Genomic DNA, 22,167 nt, shown 5'->3' on the forward strand with positions numbered 1-22,167 from the left:
TGTAAAGAGGGGATTGCATTTTCATTTCAATATCCACCCTGCAAACATTGTCGCATAATTCAATTTGACTTAGCATTTCCAGCGGGGAGGCGGGGCGATGACGTCAGTGCTGTCTCCGTGTGTCCGGCTGCTAACAGACTCATGCTAGGAGCAGTGCAGCCAGGCTAGGAGCTTTGTGTTGGCGGCAGAGAAGAGGGCTTTGTGATGGTTGTGAACTCCTGATGATTGTACACAGCTTCTCAGGACTATGTAGCAGCATTTAGGACCTTAAGGCCCTTAATGATAATCATGACAGTAATAAAAACACAGTTAGAAGATAGTCTCCTGCAGCTTCGCGCTGATTTTGATGTTCGAGGACAGAAGGAGCCCCATCAACAGCTATAGCAGATTTAACCATGCTAAACGTTTGTTGGTTGGACCAACACGCACTCAGCGGTTCGGAAATGCTGCTACGTAGTCTGAGAAGCTGTGCACAATCATCAGGAGTTCACAACCATCACAAAGCCCTCTCCTCTGCCGCTAACACAAAGCTGCACTGCTGCTAGCATGTGTCTGTTAGCAGCCGGACACACAGAGATAGAAATGACGTCATCGCCCCGCCTCCCCTCTGGAAATGCTAAGTGGAATTGAATTATGCGACACTGTTCGCAGGGTGGATGTTAAAATGAAAATGCAATCCCCTCTTTGCATTTTCATTTTAATTATGACACAGAATAAGCGGTTTTTTAAGTAGAAAATGAAAAAGCATTTTGAAGGATTGATTTTTCATTTTAATTTTGAGTCATTTGATGCAGTTACATTTTGAAAATGAAAAAGCATTTCTGATAATCCATTTTAATTGTCAAATTAGACATTTTTATATTAATTTTGCTACAAATTTACCAGAGAACTTTTTGAAAATGAAATGACAAATACCATTTTCCTTATAATTTTAGATTAGGTGACAGAATAAGCGGTGTTGAAGAAGAAAATGAAAAAGCATTTAGAAGGATTGGTTTTTCATTTTAATTTTGAGTCAAACATTTTAGCTTCATTTTAAAAATGAAAAAGCATTTCTGGTTTTGACTTTTATTTTTAATTATGCTACAGAATCGCTTCCATATTCAACCAGCCAAAGATTTAAATGTGAAAACTGTGAGACATTAGTAGATGCTTAGTTGGCCTTCACACCAGCTTTTCACATCTGCTCGGTCTCCTCCTCTCCTCTGGATGACATGTTCATTCGGTGTATTGATTTCATGGTGGTCAGATGTATTTGCAGAGCAGGAGTCTTTACAGCCTGATTGTTTCTCGCTGGACAATCAGCAGAAAAGTCAAGCAGCAGAGAGCAGAATGAGTACGCTCAGGAAGATCTGAAGGAGTTCAGCTTGTCCAGCTCACCCCACCCAACTGTAATTACCCACTGTCTATTTTTACCCTCTCTTTTCCTTCAACACCACATTTGATCCATTTTCTCCCCATCAGTTAAAAACCATGACATGAATTCCCCTGTGATAAAATAGTTGACTTTCCTGTAGTTTGGTAATAAAAGGTCTGGACGTTTCCAGGGCGTTGCCTGTGGTGAAACCAGAGATGAGAGCTGTCTCTCTCTGTGCTCCTGTCAAAGTCACAGACAGAAACATCCAGCCCAACGGCATCATGGGAAGCAGCAGAAAAGCAGGAGTTTGGTCTGCTTGCTGCTCTGCAGACCTGCGTTACCACATGACAGCAAAACTCATCATCAGCCATCAAAACAGCGACCGCTTCAAACATTGGAAGCAATTGTTTGATGCCGGGGTCAGGCTGTGTTCTCACAAAATCTGTGAAAAACATCAGAGCTTCACCAGGAGTCTGCTTTACCACTGCAAGAACAGTTTCTGGTGTTTTAACCCTTGTGCTATCCTAGGCACTTTACCATTGCGAGTTGGGTCATCTAGACCAGTGTTTTTCAACCAGTGTGCCGCGGCACACTAGTGTGCCGTGGGAGATGGTCATGTGTGCCGTGGGAAATTGCCCTCATTAACTGATCTAAAAACATTTTTCATCTCCAGGAAATCAGCTCTGTGTTCATCCAAACAGGCCCTGATAAAACACTGAGTAGTTAGGAATATAAAAGATCTTAAAATTACTTTTTCTTTGTGTTTATTTAATTCTATTAAAGAAATTTTGATAAGAATGACTGTACCGCGATTTACCTGCAGATATGACAGTTTGCGGAAAAGTCCCGCCCCTTTAACTGTCTCCGCCAATCATTCTTGAAGTCTTAATCACATGTCATCAGTCTGACCAATCAGAAGTGCTTAAAGTCTTCACTTCCTTGTTCTTAATTCTGCTGATAAAGTCGCTCAGTTCTAACAAAAGTACCAGCTAAAGCTCGTCTTTAGCGGTTTAGCTTTCCACAGAGTCCGGTGTCAGACCGTGGAACAAGAGAACAAAACAATGAAGCTCAGAGACGCGAGTCTGTCTGCCCTTTTGCGGCAGTTTTCACACTACATCTCCCGTGATGCATTGGCTTAAAGGGCCAGTGTCCCAGCGCATGAGTTGCAGAATTGTGAAACGTCTTGAAAGCACAACGAACAAACAGTTTCTTAATTTAACTTTCATTTCATCTCTTAGAAAAAACAGCCGTAACCTCCTGCTTTTCCGGCCACAATTATCACAAAAATGCACGTGAGATTGCGGGCGGGGGGGGGCTGTCGATCAATACAGACCATGAATTTCTGCTTTTTTTTTTTTTTTTTTGGATGCTGGTGTGCCGCGGTATTTTTGTCAATGTTAAAGTGTGCCGTGGCTCAAAAAAGGTTGAAAAACACTGGTCTAGACCCGCTAGACAGTGCACTGAACCTTTTTTCTTCAATGATTTGTGATCTTCATTGGTGTCCATGGATTACATGAAGTCTTTCCACCTTTATCCACCTTTATCATGGTAGGGAGAACACGTCAATGTAAGGGTGGGGTCATCTAAGATAGCACAAGGGTTGAGATGAATGAAAAAAGCTCCGCTCTGTGGCATGATGGGAAAGCCAGACTGAGGCTCCCTAAACTGACCCTCATTGAGGATGTCTGAGGATGGATGTATGAGGAAAAAAATCCTGATCATTCTGTGTTTGGGTGATTGAAATGGCTCCACGCATGAAGAACGGTGGCACTGAAGCAGCCGAAGAATGAAGGGACAGATCCTTAAAGAGTGCAGGGTGAGGCCGGGGCCTTTACTTCTGTCATGTGTTGGTTTTTAGTTGGTTAGAGTTGATGTTAAGACCTTCTGCAGAGCCATGACCCGGTTCAAGTCACAGCTGTTTTCATGCAGGAGTCTGTTCTTTGGAGGCCCTGTGTCTGCTCTCTGCTCTGTCTAGCTTCAGTTCAGTCATATTTAGGTCTATTTCTGTGCCTGTTTTAATTCATGTTTCAGTTTGTGTAGAAAATGTCACAAGGTGGACATTTGCTGAAGTCAGATTTGCTCATATTTTAAACACCAATAGCAGATTTCTGCCAAGATCGTACCGATGCACACGAGCATCTCTAATGAAAAGAATAAAAGTCTGCTTCCAATATGGATCCTCCAAGCATCACTTCACGACACCGACAGAACAAGCTGTTTGAGCAGATGGATGCCAGTAGTTCTGAGTTGAAAACAGAATGTGTGTTTCTGGAGCTGTGGACGTCAGCGGAGCTCAGCCTGAATGCCATTCTGTCCGGAGGTCATTTGTTCACTTCAGCTCCTCTGACCCAAAAAATCAAAGACGAGCGCTCGCATTTCTAGAGTCGTTCAGAGGCTCCATGACAGAACAAGCCAGGTCAGAGGACCTGAATCCAGGGCAGATTCTCCCCCTCAACACACCCACAAAGCTGTGTGCACGAGCGCTGTGTGCACGAGCGCTGTGTGCACGAGCGCTGTGTGCACGAGCTGGAGCCTTTTCTTTTTGATTGCGTCAAACTGAAGTCATTGTTTAGCAGATGACCTTCACTCCCTCTCTCCCCTGCACTTTTCTTGTCTCTTGTGGCTGTGCAGGGAGATGGGGGAGCGTCCGGCCTGCGGGTGATGCAGAAATAAAAACTGACTGAGTCTGATGCCCTCTTTTGTTGGACGGGCTGAAATAGGCCCAGAACGGCAGAAGGACGTTCTTGTTTTCTTTAGTCGGATGAAAGAGGAGCGGTCCGGCTGTGGATGGTTGTCTCTGCGCTCAGACGGGGTTTAAACAAGCACACAATAGGGCAGCCTGGTTCCCACGACGACCATCCCTGGACTCTCCTGTGTTTTTACTGCCTCTGGGTGTCAGATGCTGAGGCTCAACTCCCCCAGTCTGAACAAGGTCTAATAATTACATGCCGTAATAGGCTCTGTAGACAAAACCCTCCACTCTGTCTCAGTCATGACTCCTGCAGGTTGCCATGGTAACTCAAAAGCATCCAGAGTTTTTCTGGACTACAGACATGGCTGGAACGGAGCGTGTCCCGCCTCTCACCGACTTCTCTCTGCTCTGAACACAGGTGGTGGTCCCCACCCGGGTCGGACAGGTGTACGTGTACGACGCGGTGAAGCCGGAGCAAGACGAGTACGACACTCTACCCCGTCACCCGCCTCCATCCCAGCAGGATATTTACGACGTGCCCCCCACCCGGCAGCAGTACAACACCCAGGTGAGAACATCTTGCAGCCAGGTCCATCTCACGATCCTTCCGCGGGTGGTTTCACCTTCAAGCTGGGGTCCTCTACCAGAGGTCCTGCAGTATCTTAGCTGTTCGTAGCACTGCCTGCAGCTTGCATGTTCTCCTTTGGCATATGTGGGCTTTCTCTGGGCACTCCAGGTTCCTCCTACAGTCCTGAAGCATGCTTCATAGGTGACTCTGAAATTGTGTTTGTGTGTCCCTGTAATGGACTGGTGGCCTGTTCTGTGTGTATCCTGCCTTTACACATTAGCTAGGTTAGGCTCCAGCAACCCAGAGAGCCTGAAAGAGATCAAGGGTTAGAGGATAGAGTTACAGCTGCAAACGGTAGAATGTCTAGAGAACCCAGCATGCATCAGCATCTGGTTGGTCTGCTTAACAGGCCTTCCTAGATCTCAAAAGTGAACATGAGCAGATTGATTAATGAACGCCCAAGACTGATACACATTGCTCATGTCTCCAGGTGTATGATACGCCCCCCATGGTGGTGAAGGGACCCTCCAGCTGTCAGGAAATATATGACACCCCCCCAGAACCAGACAAGAACCCACAACAGACGGTAAGCCGTCCATCTGTTTGCTGTTATAGAACCACAAACATTTTCATGTTTTTGATTGAAAATACCAGAAAAGCAAAAAAGCTGACCCTCCCCAGGACTGGACCCCCCTGGTGTCAAATCTATGAAGTGAAGATCAGATGGGTCCAACCCTGGTGTTTGTAAAATATATTCAGACCCTTTTGTGTCTTTTGTGTTGTGACCCAGACACATACACACACACACATGCATGGTGTCAGGTTAGTGTTGTGTTTATTTTGTGTTTTTTAAACCGAACCCCCAGGTGTAAACCTCTCTGCCCCTCTCTGTCCGCCAGGTTTATGACTTCCCCCCCTCAGTCAGTAAAGATGGTCCGGACGGTCACCTCATCAGAGAGGAGACCTACGACGTCCCCCCCCACTTTGCCAAACTAAAACCCAAGGCCCCCCTTGCTTCTGTCCAATACCCGCACAGCGTGAGCGATGACGATGAGCCCCCCATCCCAGAGGATGTGTATGACGTCCCACCTCCTATTCTGACTGACAAGCATCTTCAAAGAGACCGGGCTGCGGGGGGCCAGCCCCTCCAGGACATCTATGACATCCCAAGCACCCTGCGCTCAGGAGGTCACCCCCTCCAGGACGTCTACGACTTCCCACGAGAACGAGAGGACCGAGGAGGGGACAGGGGGGAGCAGTACATCTATGATGTCCCACCACAGGTAGGGCTCTTCAGGAGGCTGTGGGGTGGGGGGTTTAATGTTCACAGAAGGTTCAAACGGGCTCAGAGCGCCCCCTTCAGCCCAAAGGGAGCACTGAAACAGGGAATTCTGGATTCTTCTGTCGCTGAAATGGTTCATCAGGACAAAACTAAAACACTTTCACCAGGAACAGGACCTTCAGTAGATGAGGGTAGAGGACAGAACCCCAGTGCACCATACGCTCCTTATCTTCTGGTTAGGGTTAAGCTTAGGGTTTAGGGCAGGGCTAGGCTTAAAAAAAGGGAGGTGGGGGATAGAGTGGAGTCTTCTCAGAAGTCTGTGGGTACAGTCGTGGATAGATTGTAGTGCAGACGGAATCTGAAGGTTCCTTGAACACATTTGTGTGGTTGCAGTGGGATCAGATCATCCCTTAACTCGTCTCTCTCTGCGTCATGTTCACAGTTTTCCTGTGACGTTGATTTAACCCTTGTGTTATCTTAGATGACCCCACCCTTGCATTGACGTGTTCCCCCTACCATGACAAAGGTGGATAAAGGTGGAAAGATTTCATGTAATCCATGGACACCAGTGAAGATCACAAATCATTGAAGAAAAAAGGTTCAGAGCACTGTCTAGTGGGTCTAGATGACCCCACTCCCAATGTTAAAGTGCCTAGGATAGCACAAGGGTTAAGCGTCTCTCACCACGTCTCCTGCTTTTGTGTTCTCCTCAAACTCTTTTTCGTGGAGCCAATCTGCTCCTAGTGGTTGTGCGTTCTGCTAGAATCGCCTGTGTTGCACATTCATTGGTGGTAAATGGGGAAAATGTTTGGGAGGTTGCCCGACGAGGTGTCCAGGAGACCAATGACCAACATGGAGGCGTGAACTGTCCAACGGCTGCTTCTGCCTTGTCCATGCATTTCTGATAACAGACATCTTGAAGGACATTGTCCCACTTAAACATGGTCACTTACGAAAGAAAGAAATATTAAATCAAGTACTAGTTCTTTTGTCTTGTCATAAGAAACAGAGTATTTAAGATGCAGTGCGACGTGTTGCCACGGCAACAGCTACAGAATCTGCCTCTGGCTCTGCTGCAGGTGGTGTGTGAGGACTAACCATGTATATGCTAAACGTCATGTGAAATCATCCAAAGCATCAATTTTGGAGGGAAAGTTCACGTCTTTGTTTGTTTTTGTCCAGACGATGAAGCTAAAGTTTGTCTCAAAGAATCAACGTCCTCCAGTATTTTCCTAGATCACTTTGATTGAAGAAATATCCACTATGAACATAGATCAACAAATGTTTTCAACAAACTATTTCATTATTTTATCATAAAATTATCTATCAACTCTGTATTGAAGTGAGTAAGACAGGCAGAAATTGTCGTTCCAAGTTTCTGTTGCTGTTTTTTTACCAACACGATAATATAGAACATTCAGGGCCTGAGAACAGAACAACTTTTTAAGGAGAACACCCAACATCCAATCAGAATGGAGTTACTCGGACCATGGTTTACAAACCCAATCCAGTTAGTACATCAACACCTTATGTTTGTTGACTCTGTTACATTTGGACATGTCTTTAATGCAGACTTCTAGTAGATGAAGCCCCAAACAGCAGCTGCAGCATCAACATTTATGGGGGGGCTGTGGGGGGGGTTATGGATGCGGGGTTAGGCCTGGACCTGTATAATCCTACTCCCTTGTGAGGTCTCATTTCACAGCCTGCTTCCCCACCTGTTGGTCAGAATCAGATCCCATCTTTGACCTCGGCGCTGCTGTGTGTTACAGGTCGTCCGTGACGCCCAGACCAGCGGCGATGAGCAGAGCGTGTCTTTCAAGCGTCTGTCTGCCTCCAGCACCGGCAGCACGCGCAGCAACCACTCGTCCTCCTCCCTGGACATCGTCCCTGTCCGGGACTCCTCGGCTCCAGGGAAGCCTCTCATCCTGGACCTGGACCAGGCCATGGAGCGGCTGTCCCGTCTGCAGCAAGCTGTGGAGTCCAGCGTTTCTCTCATGATGTCCTTCATCACAGGAAACTGGAGAAGTCCGGCTCACCTGGAGGGGAACCTTCCCGCCATCCATCAGGCGGCTGACCGTGTGCGCACCGCTGTGCGAGACTTCTTGGAGTTTGCCCGGGGCGCGGTGGCGAATGCTGCCCAGGCCACGGATCGCTCCCTGCAGACCAAACTGAGCCGTCAGGTGGGGAAGATGGAGGAGGTCTTCCAGAGTTTGGTCAGGCACAGTCAGAGCCTAGAGGCCATCTTCTGGTCACATACAGAGCTCTCAACACCACCTCCAGGTGGGGACGACCTTGATCGGCTCATCATGACGGCAAGAGGCATTCCTGACGACGCCAAGCAGCTCGCCTCTTTTCTGCACGGAAACGCCTCCCTGCTGTTTAAAAGGACAAACCGGCAGCAGCAACAGCTGCCCCTTCCTCCAATCCCAGGGGAAATGACCGGATCAGGAAGTGGAAGCTACCAGGGGGGGGAGAAAGTCCACATTCAGTCACGGCCCCTCCCCTCCCCGCCAAAGTTTACAGCTGCAGAGGAAGAGGCGGGCGTGGAGCGGCCGTACGGGAGCACAGAGGAAGGCTGGATGGAGGACTACGACTATGTGCATCTGCAGGTACAAACCTAATGCACTCAAAAACGCACACACATGTGCATGCACAGGAACTAGACAAACACACATGTATGCATACATGCCTGCACACACATACAAACACGTGTGTTGTATGATTTGTAAAGTGCTCTAAACATTGAACTGGGCCTCAGCTTTGCTGCTTCTAATGACGTCTGACCTTAAAGAAGGTTTTACCAAAGGTAGAGGAGAAATGTCAAACGATTTATTTATGTTAAAATGTTTTTTTAATTACTTATGATTCATTTAATCAATTTTATTTCTATTATTTACATCACATTTCTACCTGTGCTTGTTCGTCATGTCTTTGTCTGAGAAATCCCATTTTTGTAAAAACAGCTATGAATGAAACAGATGAAAGAGTTCATGTAAATGTCAGTTTGTGTCAATTCAGCCCAGAGAAACATTCACTCAAAATAAAAAAACAAACAAACAGGCTTGTAGTTCCACAGTCTGATCGCTAGAGGGAGACAGAAGCTTAAGGCTGTTTTCCTAACAACTGTGAAGGTGTTTTCAGGGGGATATTCCAGAAAGCAGGTTATACTAGCTCCCACGGTAAGTTTGAGGCTAAAGAAGTGAATAACCTCAGCTTTCGGTTCCAGAAATGGAGGTTTGTTTCAGGGTATGTCAGGTTGCCATAGCAACTCATGCTATAAACATAACCTGGTCTGGAGCAGGTTTAGTTGAAGGTTAGTTTGTTTTCAGAGAGGTAAAGCAGCATGGCGTGTCCATTTGAAGATGATGAAGTGGATGAAGAAGCTCAGATAATACTTTTCCACCGTGAGAGGGTGATTAGACCACATATGGATGTTGGAAAGATAAACTTTTTACTTTGATCTAACTTAATTATTTGCTTCAGTTAAGATAAATCTTTTTTTTTTTGTTAAGTCAGTTTAAAAATAACATGTAGTTATCAGACAGTTATTTTAGTTTCATTCAAATTAATTCAATTAAGTAGGTGTAACTTTGGTGCTGCAGTTAGATCAGCACCGCAAGGAATTGTGGGATACCATTCCCTTTGCCTGTCTGGACAGATTTGGGTTTAAGTGTGGGTTTTTGACCAAATGTGTTTAGTTGTTTAGCTGTTTTACTGTGTTTTGTGTAGTTATTTGTCCTGTTATGTTTAATTCTTTCTGCACCATGAGTGAGAGGGAGGAAGAGGAGGATGAGTTTTTTTAACACCACTCAGTGGAGTAATGTTAAAGTCTGAGAAATGGTAAATGACAATGTGTTGCATGGTGTGAATCCATTTTGTTTCATTCATCTTATTGTGATAAAAATGAGTATATCTGCGGCCTCAAACTTAGACATATGAGAGTTCAAGATGAACAATAAATGAAGATGGAAAAACATTTAATTGAATTGGAGTAATATGACGTTTAGTTAGTTAAATATGTAAATTTGAGTTGTAAAAAAATATTGAGTTGGATAGACGTAAGAAATTAGGTTGAATAAATTTAACTCAATTACTTGTTACCATTTGAAGTAATTCATTTAAGTTGGATGAGTTATATATATATATGCGTCACAATGAAAATAAGATCAGAAACTCTTGCGTTTACTTTGTCCGTTCTTTTTCTCCAAGCAGAAACTCTTTCTTTTGCTGATGATGCAGCCGTATTACTTTTTGATGGTCGTATAATCTTCATACGCCGTCATTAAAACCTCAGACTCCATCTCACTGAAGTATAGCATTCTCTTTTTTTCACCACCCGGTTCCATGGTGACTCCGGAAATCTGTGATCCATTGAGAATGTCTTTATGTACCTTCTGTGCACGTGCATTAACCCAGGGTTACCAAGTGGAGCGTAATTACGCTAAATCATATCTGGTCTTTTGGAACCGACATACCCAGAGTAAACAAGTTCAGGCGGATTTCAGCCAGAGTTCAGGGTTAAAGTCAGGCTAGTTTAAACATGACTTCTGGAATACCCCCCAAGTGTTTGACGAGTCTGTGTTGATCTCAAAGGGAAAGGAGGAGTTTGAGAAGAACCAAAGACAGCTGCTGGAAAAAGACAACATCATCAGAAACAACAAATCCCATCTGGAGCAGCAGCAGGTAGGCAGTCCTCCTCCTTTGAGGGTCTCCATCAGTGTCACTTGGTTAGTTATTCTGGATGTTTTCACATGACAGTGGAATGCCTGCATCACTGATCCAAGCTGCAACATTCAGTCCCCTGTTCTCTGTTACAGCTGCAGGCTGAGATCCCATCATGGGCTCAGTCTGCTGTCACAGAACCAAAGGCCTCATGTCAAGAACTGTATCTGCCTCTAAACACATATTCTGGTAGAAAACTACACAGAGGGGCTAAAAAGTATTTATTCAGCCACTAATTGTGCAAGTTCTCCCACTTAAAAAGATTTATGGCCTGTAATTTTCATCATCATTTTGTTTCTCATCGTTGAATACCTCAACGATGAGAAACAAAATGAGAAAAAAAAATCCAGAAAATCACATTGTCTGATTTTTAATGAATTTATTAGTAAACAGTCACAGTCCAAACTCCACTATGGAGACCAAAGAGCTGTCTAAGGACCCCAGAAACCAAAATTGTTGACCTGCAGCAGGCTGGAAGACTGAATCTGCAACAGATAAGCAGCTTGATGTGAAGAAATCACCTGTGGGAGCAATAATTAGGAAATGGAAGACATATAAGACCACTGAGAATCTCCCTCCATCTGGGGATTCCCCCAAGATCTCACCCTGTGGGGTCAAAATGATCACAAGAACAGTGAGCAAAGATCCCAAAACCCCACGGGGGACATAGTGAATGACCTGCAGAGAGCTGGGACCAAAGTAACAAAGGTTAACATCAGTAACACACTACACCACCTACCTCTACATGGAGGAATGGTCCAAAACATCACTGAAGTAAAGGAGATCTGCATGGAGGAATGGGCCAAAACATCACTGAAGTAGAGGAGATCTGCATGGAGGAATGGGCCAAAACATCACTGAAGTAGAGGAGATCTGCATGGAGGAACGGGCCAAAACATCACTGAAGTAGAGGAGATCTGCATGGAGGAACGGGCCAAAACATCACTGAAGTAGAGGAGATCTGCATGGAGGAATGGGCCAAAACATCACTGAAGTAGAGGAGATCTGCATGGAGGAATGGGCCAAAACATCACTGCTCTAGAGGAGATCTGCATGGAGGAATGGACCAAAACATCACTGCTCTAGAGGAGATCTGCATGGAGGAATGGACCAAAACATTACTGCTCTAGAGGAGATCTGCATGGAGGAATGGACCAAAACATCACTGCTGGAGAGGAGATCTGCATGGAGGAATGGGCCAAAGCATCACTGCTCTAGAGGAGATCTGCATGGAGGAATGGACCAAAACATCACTGCTGTAGAGGAGATCTGCATGGAGGAATGGGCCAAAACATCACTGAAGTAGAGGAGATCTGCATGGAGGAATGGGCCAAAACATCACTGCTCTAGAGGAGATCTGCATGGAGGAATGGGCCAAAACATCACTGCTCTAGAGGAGATCTGCATGGAGGAATGGGCCAAAACATCACTGCTCTAGAGGAGATCTGCATGGAGGAATGGACCAAAACATCACTGCTGTAGAGGAGATCTGCATGGAGGAATGGGCCAAAACATCACTGAAGTAGAGGAGATCTGCATGGAGGAATGGGCCAAAACATCACTGAAGTAGAGGAGATCTGCATGGAGGAATGGGCCAAAACATCACTGCTCTAGAGGAGATCTGCATGGAGGAATGGACCAAAACATCACTGCTCTAGAGGAGATCTGCATTGAGGAATGGACCAAAACATCACTGCTGTAGAGGAGATCTGCATGGAGGAACGGGCCAAAACATCACTGAAGTAGAGGAGATCTGCATGGAGGAACGGGCCAAAACATCACTGAAGTAGAGGAGATCTGCATGGAGGAATGGGCCAAAACATCACTGAAGTAGAGGAGATCTGCATGGAGGAATGGGCCAAAACATCACTGCTCTAGAGGAGATCTGCATGGAGGAATGGACCAAAACATCACTGCTCTAGAGGAGATCTGCATGGAGGAATGGACCAAAACATTACTGCTCTAGAGGAGATCTGCATGGAGGAATGGACCAAAACATCACTGCTGGAGAGGAGATCTGCATGGAGGAATGGGCCAAAGCATCACTGCTCTAGAGGAGATCTGCATGGAGGAATGGACCAAAACATCACTGCTGTAGAGGAGATCTGCATGGAGGAATGGGCCAAAACATCACTGAAGTAGAGGAGATCTGCATGGAGGAATGGGCCAAAACATCACTGCTCTAGAGGAGATCTGCATGGAGGAATGGGCCAAAACATCACTGCTCTAGAGGAGATCTGCATGGAGGAATGGGCCAAAACATCACTGCTCTAGAGGAGATCTGCATGGAGGAATGGACCAAAACATCACTGCTGTAGAGGAGATCTGCATGGAGGAATGGGCCAAAACATCACTGAAGTAGAGGAGATCTGCATGGAGGAATGGGCCAAAACATCACTGAAGTAGAGGAGATCTGCATGGAGGAATGGGCCAAAACATCACTGCTCTAGAGGAGATCTGCATGGAGGAATGGACCAAAACATCACTGCTCTAGAGGAGATCTGCATTGAGGAATGGACCAAAACATCACTGCTGTAGAGGAGATCTGCATGGAGGAATGGGCCCAAACATCACTGCTCTAGAGGAGATCTGCATGGAGGAATGGACCAAAACATAACTGCTGTAGAGGAGATCTGCATGGAGGAATGGGCCAAAACATCACTGCTCTAGAGGAGATCTGCATGGAGGAATGGACCAAAACATAACTGCTGTAGAGGAGATCTGCATGGAGGAATGGGCCAAAACATCACTGCTCTAGAGGAGATCTGCATGGAGGAATGGACCAAAACATCACTGCTGTAGAGGAGATCTGCATGGAGGAATGGGCCCAAACATCACTGCTCTAGAGGAGATCTGCATGGAGGAATGGACCAAAACATCACTGCTGTAGAGGAGATCTGCATGGAGGAATGGGCCCAAACATCACTGCTCTAGAGGAGATCTGCATGGAGGAATGGACCAAAACATCACTGCTGTAGAGGAGATCTGCATGGAGGAATGGGCCAAAACATCACTGCTCTAGAGGAGATCTGCATGGAGGAATGGACCAAAACATCACTGCTGTAGAGGAGATCTGCATGGAGGAATGGGCCAAAACATCACTGAAGTAGAGGAGATCTGCATGGAGGAATGGGCCAAAACATCACTGAAGTAGAGGAGATCTGCATGGAGGAATGGGCCAAAACATCACTGCTCTAGAGGAGATCTGCATGGAGGAATGGACCAAAACATCACTGCTGTAGAGGAGATCTGCATGGAGGAATGGGCCCAAACATCACTGCTGTAGAGGAGATCTGCATGGAGGAATGGGCCAAAACATCACTGCTCTAGAGGAGATCTGCATTGAGGAATGGACCAAAACATCACTGCTGTAGAGGAGATCTGCATGGAGGAATGGGCCCAAACATCACTGCTGTAGAGGAGATCTGCATGGAGGAATGGACCAAAACATCACTGCTGTAGAGGAGATCTGCATGGAGGAATGGGCCAAAACATCACTGCTCTAGAGGAGATCTGCATGGAGGAATGGACCAAAACATAACTGCTGTAGAGGAGATCTGCATGGAGGAATGGGCCAAAACATCACTGCTCTAGAGGAGATCTGCATGGAGGAATGGACCAAAACATCACTGCTGTAGAGGAGATCTGCATGGAGGAATGGGCCCAAACATCACTGCTCTAGAGGAGATCTGCATGGAGGAATGGACCAAAACATCACTGCTGTAGAGGAGATCTGCATGGAGGAATGGGCCAAAACATCACTGCTCTAGAGGAGATCTGCATGGAGGAATGGACCAAAACATAACTGCTGTAGAGGAGATCTGCATGGAGGAATGGGCCAAAACATCACTGCTCTAGAGGAGATCTGCATGGAGGAATGGACCAAAACAGCACTGCTCTAGAGGAGATCTGCATGGAGGAATGGACCAAAACATCACTGCTCTAGAGGAGATCTGCATGGAGGAATGGGCCAAAACATCACTGCTGTAGAGGAGATCTGCATGGAGGAATGGACCAAAACATCACTGCTCTAGAGGAGATCTGCATGGAGGAATGGACCAAAACATCAGCAACAGTTTGTGAAAACCTTGTGAAGACTTACAGAAAATGTTTGACTGCTGTCAGCGTCAACAAAGGTTAAATAAAGTATTGAGTTGAACCTTTGTCATCGACCAAATACTTATTTTCCACCATAAATTACAAATAAATTCTTTGAAAATCAGACAATGTGATTTTCTAGATTTTTTCTCATTTTGCCCTTTGTAGATGAGGTTTTCCTATGATGAAAATTACAGGCCTCATATATTCTTAAGTGGGAGAACTTGCACAATTTGTGGCTGAACAAATACTTTTTTGCCCCACTTTAAACACTTTTTAATCACTCACCGAAGCTCATCTTCTTTCTATAATGTCTACATATTCATGAAGGTTTCTGTGAAATGACATGAATCTGCAAACAGCTGAAGGAGCTTGATTGTCCAGTCAGGAAGTGGAGGGGCGAGCAGAGGAGAACGCAGGAGCACGTTCAGAGAGCATCTGCAGCTGCACAATACAGATTTGTGTTTTACTGCTTCATGTGTGGAGAATCGTACATTCCTCCATTCAAAGCTTCACAGCATCATCAGATTCATCCCACAGCTGTTTACCTTCATACACTAATTTCTGCCTCCTTTCTTTAACTTTTGCTGCGTGGCAGCCTGTAAGAACAAGGCCTTTGGACTCCTTACAGTCCAATCAGAGCTCAGTGGCTCATTATTAAAGACTCAGGTTGGTCTAAAAAAAAAAGACAGCAGGAGTCAGAAAAGCTAAAGATTTTTTTTTTTGTTTGGGCCATCAAACAGCATCTCTGATGTCTCCAATGCTGCTCTTCTTAGGCTTCAACAGAAATCTAAATTATTTCCTTTTGGACTCAGAACTACAACCAGAATTTATGAGGAAATTAGAAAGAAGTTTAGAAAAATAGCCAAAAACAGCATTTGCTGTTATTGTTTATCTTCATCTGTTTTAACATTTTCTCTCTTTTTCTTTAAGATTAAAAAGTTTGAACAACTTGAGCAGGAAGTCTGTCAGCCAATAAACAACGACATGACAGGCTGGGCCCCGCCCACTCATCATTCTCTGGCCAACCATCTTGGCAAGAGTGGTGCCGGAGACCCCCCCTCCTCCAAGCTTTGCCACGGCGACCGACAGCTCCTCCTCTTCTACCAGGAGCAGTGTGAGCAGAACATCACCACGGTAACCAACGCCATAGATGCCTTCTTCACCGCCATCAACTCCAACCAGCCGCCCAAGATCTTTGTCGCTCACAGCAAGTTCGTCATCCTCAGCGCCCACAAGCTGGTCTTCATCGGGGACACGCTGTCGCGGCAGGCTCGCTGCCCCGAGGTGAGGGCCCGGGTGGGCCAGAGCAGCAACACCCTCTGTGAGAAACTCAAAGACATTGTGATCAGCACCAAGACAGCGGCGCTCCAGTACCCGGCGCCCGGAGCGGCCAAGGACATGACAGAGAAGGTGCGGGAGCTGGCGGGGTGCACACAGCACTTCAGGATGGTGCTGGGTCAGCTCCTGCTCATGTAAAGACCCGGGTGGGGGCGCTGCAGCCCCACAACCCGGTCAGCTTCCTTCTTGAGGTCAGTGGCATGGAGTGTTGATGATGAGCAGCAGGAGACCTTGCACTCTCCTCTTCTGGGGGGGCAGTAAAGCTGTGGGGCCCCCACCCTTCATGTGACCTTTAACCCTGCAGGTCTGGGACCCTTTGTGGGAAAAAGGCTGCCCTTGTCATTCATCCATCACTGGGGTAATCCCCCCTCCCCTGACTGTTTGTCACTCTGGCCCCCCTAACGGAACAGTTAATCTTCAGTGGGCGGGGCTAAAGGTTGTATAGTAATCATTGTAAATGTTGCCTGAGACAAACAGCTGACGGTAAATATAACTAGATGTTTTTGTTCCTGGTTTTTAAGGTGAGAAGAGGACTTGACTCCAGGTTTTAGACTGTATCAACTCCTGTTATTGTTATACTGTAATTAAGACTCTGACTTCTGATCCTTGTGTCAATATTATTAGGAATGTCTCAAATTCCAGATTGTACGTAAGAACATGATGTATCCACACTTTCCAAAAAACCCACTGGAGCACACAATCCTCTAACCTCTCCTCGATGACCCCACGCTGCCATGACGACGGATTCCACCCGTGGCTCAGCCCCTGCAGCAGCAGGCGGGAACAAGGAAAAACAAACGAGCTATGACGTTTTACAAGAGGCATGTACCGGAGAAAAGCGGAAACGTTTTGGAGAGTGAATGCATTAAAGTGGCGTTCCTGATGTCTCTGATGTTTTTCTGTTTTTTTCATATAAAAATGATGCTGCACTGGATTTGAATTTAACCAACAGAATTACAGCCTAAATCAACTTAGATAAAACTCAGATTTTTAAAATATCGTTCCAAGCAGAACAAAGAAAGATTTCATGTAATCCATGGACACCAGTGATGATCACAAATCATTGAAGAAAAAAGGTTCAGCGCACTGTCTAGTGGGTCTAGATGACCCAACTCCCAAAGCAGGAATAGATTTATTCTATGTATTGAAATGTGCTCCTGCTGCTGCAGTGGTCTGGAACTGGAGGTGAAGGACCCAGAGTGCAGGAGACCAGGCTGTAAATTACACATGAACAAACCATGAGACAAGAAGGAAATTAGAAAGTGACAACACGGATGTATACCAGGCAATCACACACACTGGGGATCATAAAGTCAAGACAGATGTGGTTTATTAGCAACATGAACCGGATGCAATTTCAACAGAGGAACAAACACCACCCCTGAAAGGAGAACCTTCTAGATGGAACACCAAGTTCCTTCCAGTCTCTGTGATTTCTTTAGCTGCAGATGTCTCTTCCTAAAGTCTGTTTCAACCCCCTCCCTAAAAGCCTTTCAGCCCTCTTTCTTTTTCAATTCACCTCCTCATCTTCCTCACCACAACTCATCCTCACACCACCGTTCTCTGCTGTCTGACTACACTCTCCCCATCCGGAACGGTGCAGTTTCTGATCTCTTTGTAATCATAATATCTTCAGATGATGGGATCCACGTGTTCTCCTCCCTCTACTATGGTTTGTGTTCTCATTTTCAGATGGGTGTAATTAAAAAGCACCTGGAACTCCCCAGAGCTCCATGTTTACCCACACAGGTTTCTTGAAATTCAATTCAATTCAATTCAATTCAATTTTATTTGTATAGCCCAAAATCACAACAACAGTCGTCTCGATGGGCTTCGAAGTAAAACATGAAATCAAAAGGATCACGAATACAAAGAGTTCAATAGGAAAATACTAAAATGAACTAACAAACTGACTAAGCTATACTGGCATCCCTGCCCTTAGACCCTCCTTCGCGGTAAGGAAAAACTCCCAAAAAAACCGGATTCCGGAAAAAACGAAGAAACCTCAGGGGTGCCCACATGAAGGAGGGATCCTCCCCCAGGACGGACAGGCGATTTACCAGAAATCTTAGAGAAGAATTAACTTATCTAAATCTACAACTACATATATAAAAGTCCAGCAGACGAGCTTCATCCAGCCGTGGTTATCGGGACAGTCAAAGGCGCGAGTCGAGACGGAGACAGGAACCACAGCCAGGTGTAGGAGCAGGAGCAGAGACGAGGTACTCGGTCAGGTACAGAGCAGAGACGAGCCAGAGATGAGCCAGAGGCAGGATCCACAGCCAGGTGTAGGAGCAGGAGCAAAGGCGAGGTAAACGGTCAGGAACTGGAGCACGGATGAGCCAACTGGAGTCTGGAAGCACTCCCACTCCCCAGGAGGGGAGAGGAAAAGAGGGACAATACATGAATCGCACTGCACCAAACAGAGGCATGGAGAACTAAATGATAAATTATGATCAAGAATAGAGGAGAGGAAGGGTAGAAGTAAAAAAGGAAAGAGGACAGAACCCCAGTGTACCATAGTTACCCCAGCTTCAACTTCTAGCAGCCTTTTAAAAGAAATAGTTATTATTAAGTTTAATTTAAACAAACTAACATTAAGTTAAATAATCTCTGAATACTAACTAGTCTGACAATAAGCCTGTCCAAAGAGGAATGTTTTCAGTCTAGCTTTGAATGTAGAAACTGAGTCGGCCTCTCTTACATGAGCTGGGAGTTTATTCCATAAGACAGGGGCTTGGTGGCTAAACGCTCTACCTCCAACCGTACTTTTACTAATTCTAGGAACCACAAGCAGTCCTGCATTTTGCGAGCGAAGTGTTCTGATTGGTTGGTAAGGGACTATGAGGTCCTTAATATAGGACGGGGCCATTCCATGTAAGGCCTTATAGGTTAACAGGAGGATCTTGAACTTAATTCTAGAATCAACTGGGAGCCAATGGAGCGAAACTAACACAGGAGTGATGTGATCTCTTCTGCTGGTTCCAGCTAACAATCTAGCTGCTGCGTTCTGAACAAGCTGGAGACTTCTTAAGGAACTCTTAGGACACGCTGCTAACAAGGAGTTACAGTAATCCAGCCTCGACGTAACAAATGCATGGATGAGTTTTTCAGCATCACTCTTAGAAAGTATATTTCTGATCTTAGCAATATTCCGCAGGTGAAAAAAGGCAGTTCTACATGCCTGAGATATGTGAGCCTTAAATGATAAATCCTGGTCAAGTAAAACCCCAAGGTTTCTAACTGTGGAATTGGGGGCTATACTTATACCATCCAGGGAGACTATCTGAGCAGACAGAGCATCTCTGAGGTTTTTAGGACCTAGTATAATGACCTCAGTTTTTTCTGGGTTCAAGAGGAGGTAATTAATTGTCATCCAGGTCTTGATGTCACTGATGCAGGCGTTCAGTTTCTCTATCTGGTCATTCTGGTCAGGCTTCGTGGATAAATACAACTGCGTATCGTCGGCATAACAATGAAAATTAATGCTGTGTTTCCTGATTATGTTTCCTAGGGGTAACATATAAAGCGTAAACAGGATCGGTCCCAAGACTGAGCCCTGTGGGACTCCATAGTTGACTCGAGTGCACTGAGAGGAATGGCCATTTACATTAACGAACTGATACCTATCAGACAGATAGGATTTAAACCACTGGAGAGCAGATCCTCTGATCCCTATGTCCTGCTCTAATCTATGGAGTAAAATACCGTGGTCGATAGTGTCAAAGGCAGCACTGAGGTCCAACAGGACCAGAATAGAAAGTAGTCCCTTTTCTGAGGCCAATAACAAGTCATTAGAGACTCTAACTAGTGCAGTTTCCGTACTGTGGTGAGGTCTAAACCCCGACTGAAAGTCTTCAAAGTGGCTGTTGTCCTGTAGGTGGCAGTAAAGCTGCTTAACTACAACTCTTTCTAGGATTTTAGAAATAAAGGGCAGGTTTGATATCGGTCTATAGCTGGCCAAGATGCTAGGATCCAAACTGGGCTTTTTCAGAAGAGGTTTAACAACTGCATATTTAAAAGACTGTGGCACGTAACCCGTTTCCAGAGAGGCATTTATCATTGTTAATATGGGATCATTAATTAGGGGAAAAGTTTCTTTAAAAAGTCTAGTGGGAATTGGGTCTAACAGACACGTTGAGGATTTGGAGGACGTAATAATTGATGTTATTTCCGCTTGATCCACAGCAGTGAAGCAGTCTAATGTTACAGAGGTTTCTATGGATGCCTCCATTTCTACCACTTCAGCCTGTTCTGGGCTGATAGTAGGAATAACTTGATTTAACTTATGTCTAATATTTGAGATTTTACTATCGAAAAATGTAAGAAAATCATCGGAGCTGAGAGAAACAGGAACATGTGGTTCTACTGAGCTCTGACTGCGAGTTAATTTAGCTATAGTGCTAAAAAGAAATCTTGGATTGTTTCCATTCTCTGATATTAAGGTTGAATAGTACTGGCTTCTAGCTCTACGCAGAGCTTTTTTATAATTTAATAGGCTATGTTTCCAGATATCCAGAGACTGCTCTGAACCGGAGCGGCGCCAATCTCTTTCCAACTTACGGGTTTCTCGTTTAAGAGAACGAGTTTCAGCGTTAAACCACGGTGCTACTCGGTTTTGTCTGACGAACTTAGGTTTCAAGGGGGCAACAACATCGAGTGTACTCCTGAGGGCTTGTAAGGCATCATTAACAAAGTGGTCATTTATATTAGGACTGATACTATGGGAGCTGGTGTCAGAGTATTTTCTCAGAATATCACTAAGTACTGGCTGAACTGTGTGTTTAAACTCAGACACAGAACGGTCAGTTAAGGTTCTTCTAAGCTGTTTCTTATTCACTGGGGCAGAAGGATGTTCCAGTGTAAGCTGGAAGGTAATCAGAAAGTGATCAGAAATGATGGGGTTAAGAGGAAGGACACTCAGCTGGCTGATCTCTATCCCATGGGTTAGAACAAGGTCCAGGGTGTGCTTATGACAGTGAGTGGGTTCATTCACACTTTGGGTGAAACCAACATCATCTAATAAAGCTGCAAAAGCCGTTCCTAGGCAGTCACTGGGGTCATCAACATGAATATTAAAATCCCCTAATATTATAATTTGATCAGAATCTAAGACAATAGTCGATAGGAAGTCGGAAAACTCAGTTAAAAATTCTGAATATGGGCCGGGGGGGCGATAAATAATTATGAGTAAAACAGGTTTTGGAGTTTTCCTGTTTGGGTGACTTAAAGACAATATGATGCTTTCAAATGAATTATAAGCATTTTTAACTTTAGGGCTGAGAAGTAAGCTAGACTGTGATATTACTGCCAAACCACCTCCTTTCCCTGAAATCCTGGATTTCTGATAGTTAGCATAAGTGGGGGGGGTTGCTTCATTTAATCTAACATAGTCATCCTGATGGAGCCAAGTTTCTGTTAAGGCTAAAAGACTAAGATTGTTATCAGTAATTAACTCGTTGACTAAGAGGGACTTGGAGGAAATGGATCGAATGTTTAATAAACCGCATTTAATGACATCATAATTCTGCTTGTGAGAACTGCTGTCTGTCACTGTAAGGTTTCTATGACGCGCTCCTTTCATTTGTCTTTCAGCACATAAGCTAAAGCTAGGACCTGCTTGACTTTCCCTGCATGGGTTTTGCACCGGCACTAACCCTAAGGGAGGCTCAGAGGAGCGTTTTACACTGCTGCTCTGCGCCCGGGTCTCGTCTCTGGATTGTCAGGTTAACAGACTAAGGCTAGCAGAAATGTTTCTAGAAAGAAGAGCGGCACCGTCCCGGGTGGGATGGACGCCGTCTCTCCGCATGAGACCGGGCTTCCCCCAAAACGCGCTCCAGTTATCCACAAAACCAACGCCGTTTTCTGGGCACCATCTAGAAAGCCAGCGGTTAAATGATGAAAAGCGGCTGTACATTTCATTATTGACTAAGTTTGGCAGGGGACCAGAGAAAATTACAGTGTCGGACATCGTCTTAGCCAGTTTACACACCGAAGTTACGTTTAACTTAACCACCTCTGACTGTCTCCGTCGGGCATCATTACCGCCTGCGTGAATCACGACTCGACGGAACCTGGACTTACTCTGAGCTAACATCCTAAGG

General features: G+C 45.4%; 1 protein-coding gene across 3 annotated transcripts in view; it reads left to right on the forward strand.

Moving 5' to 3' along the window:
* The window catches only part of bcar1 (BCAR1 scaffold protein, Cas family member), a 62,506-nt gene extending 45,551 nt beyond the window's left edge, over window positions 1-16,955 (forward strand). For all 3 annotated transcript variants that reach the window (XM_011472837.4, XM_011472836.4, XM_011472834.4), the window contains exons 3-8: window positions 4,468-4,617; window positions 5,108-5,203; window positions 5,517-5,900; window positions 7,672-8,511; window positions 10,496-10,585; window positions 15,656-16,955. In XM_011472837.4, the coding sequence (XP_011471139.1) occupies window positions 4,468-4,617; window positions 5,108-5,203; window positions 5,517-5,900; window positions 7,672-8,511; window positions 10,496-10,585; window positions 15,656-16,201 (2,106 nt within the window). In that variant the 3' untranslated portion in view covers window positions 16,202-16,955. The remainder of the gene's footprint in view (window positions 1-4,467; window positions 4,618-5,107; window positions 5,204-5,516; window positions 5,901-7,671; window positions 8,512-10,495; window positions 10,586-15,655) is intronic.
* Window positions 16,956-22,167: the final 5,212 nt, after the last annotated feature.

This window comes from Oryzias latipes, chromosome 6 (assembly GCF_053564925.1).
Source record: "Oryzias latipes strain Hd-rR chromosome 6, Olatipes_Hd-rR_3.1".
In the NCBI taxonomy this organism is placed as follows: Eukaryota; Metazoa; Chordata; class Actinopteri; order Beloniformes; family Adrianichthyidae; genus Oryzias; species Oryzias latipes.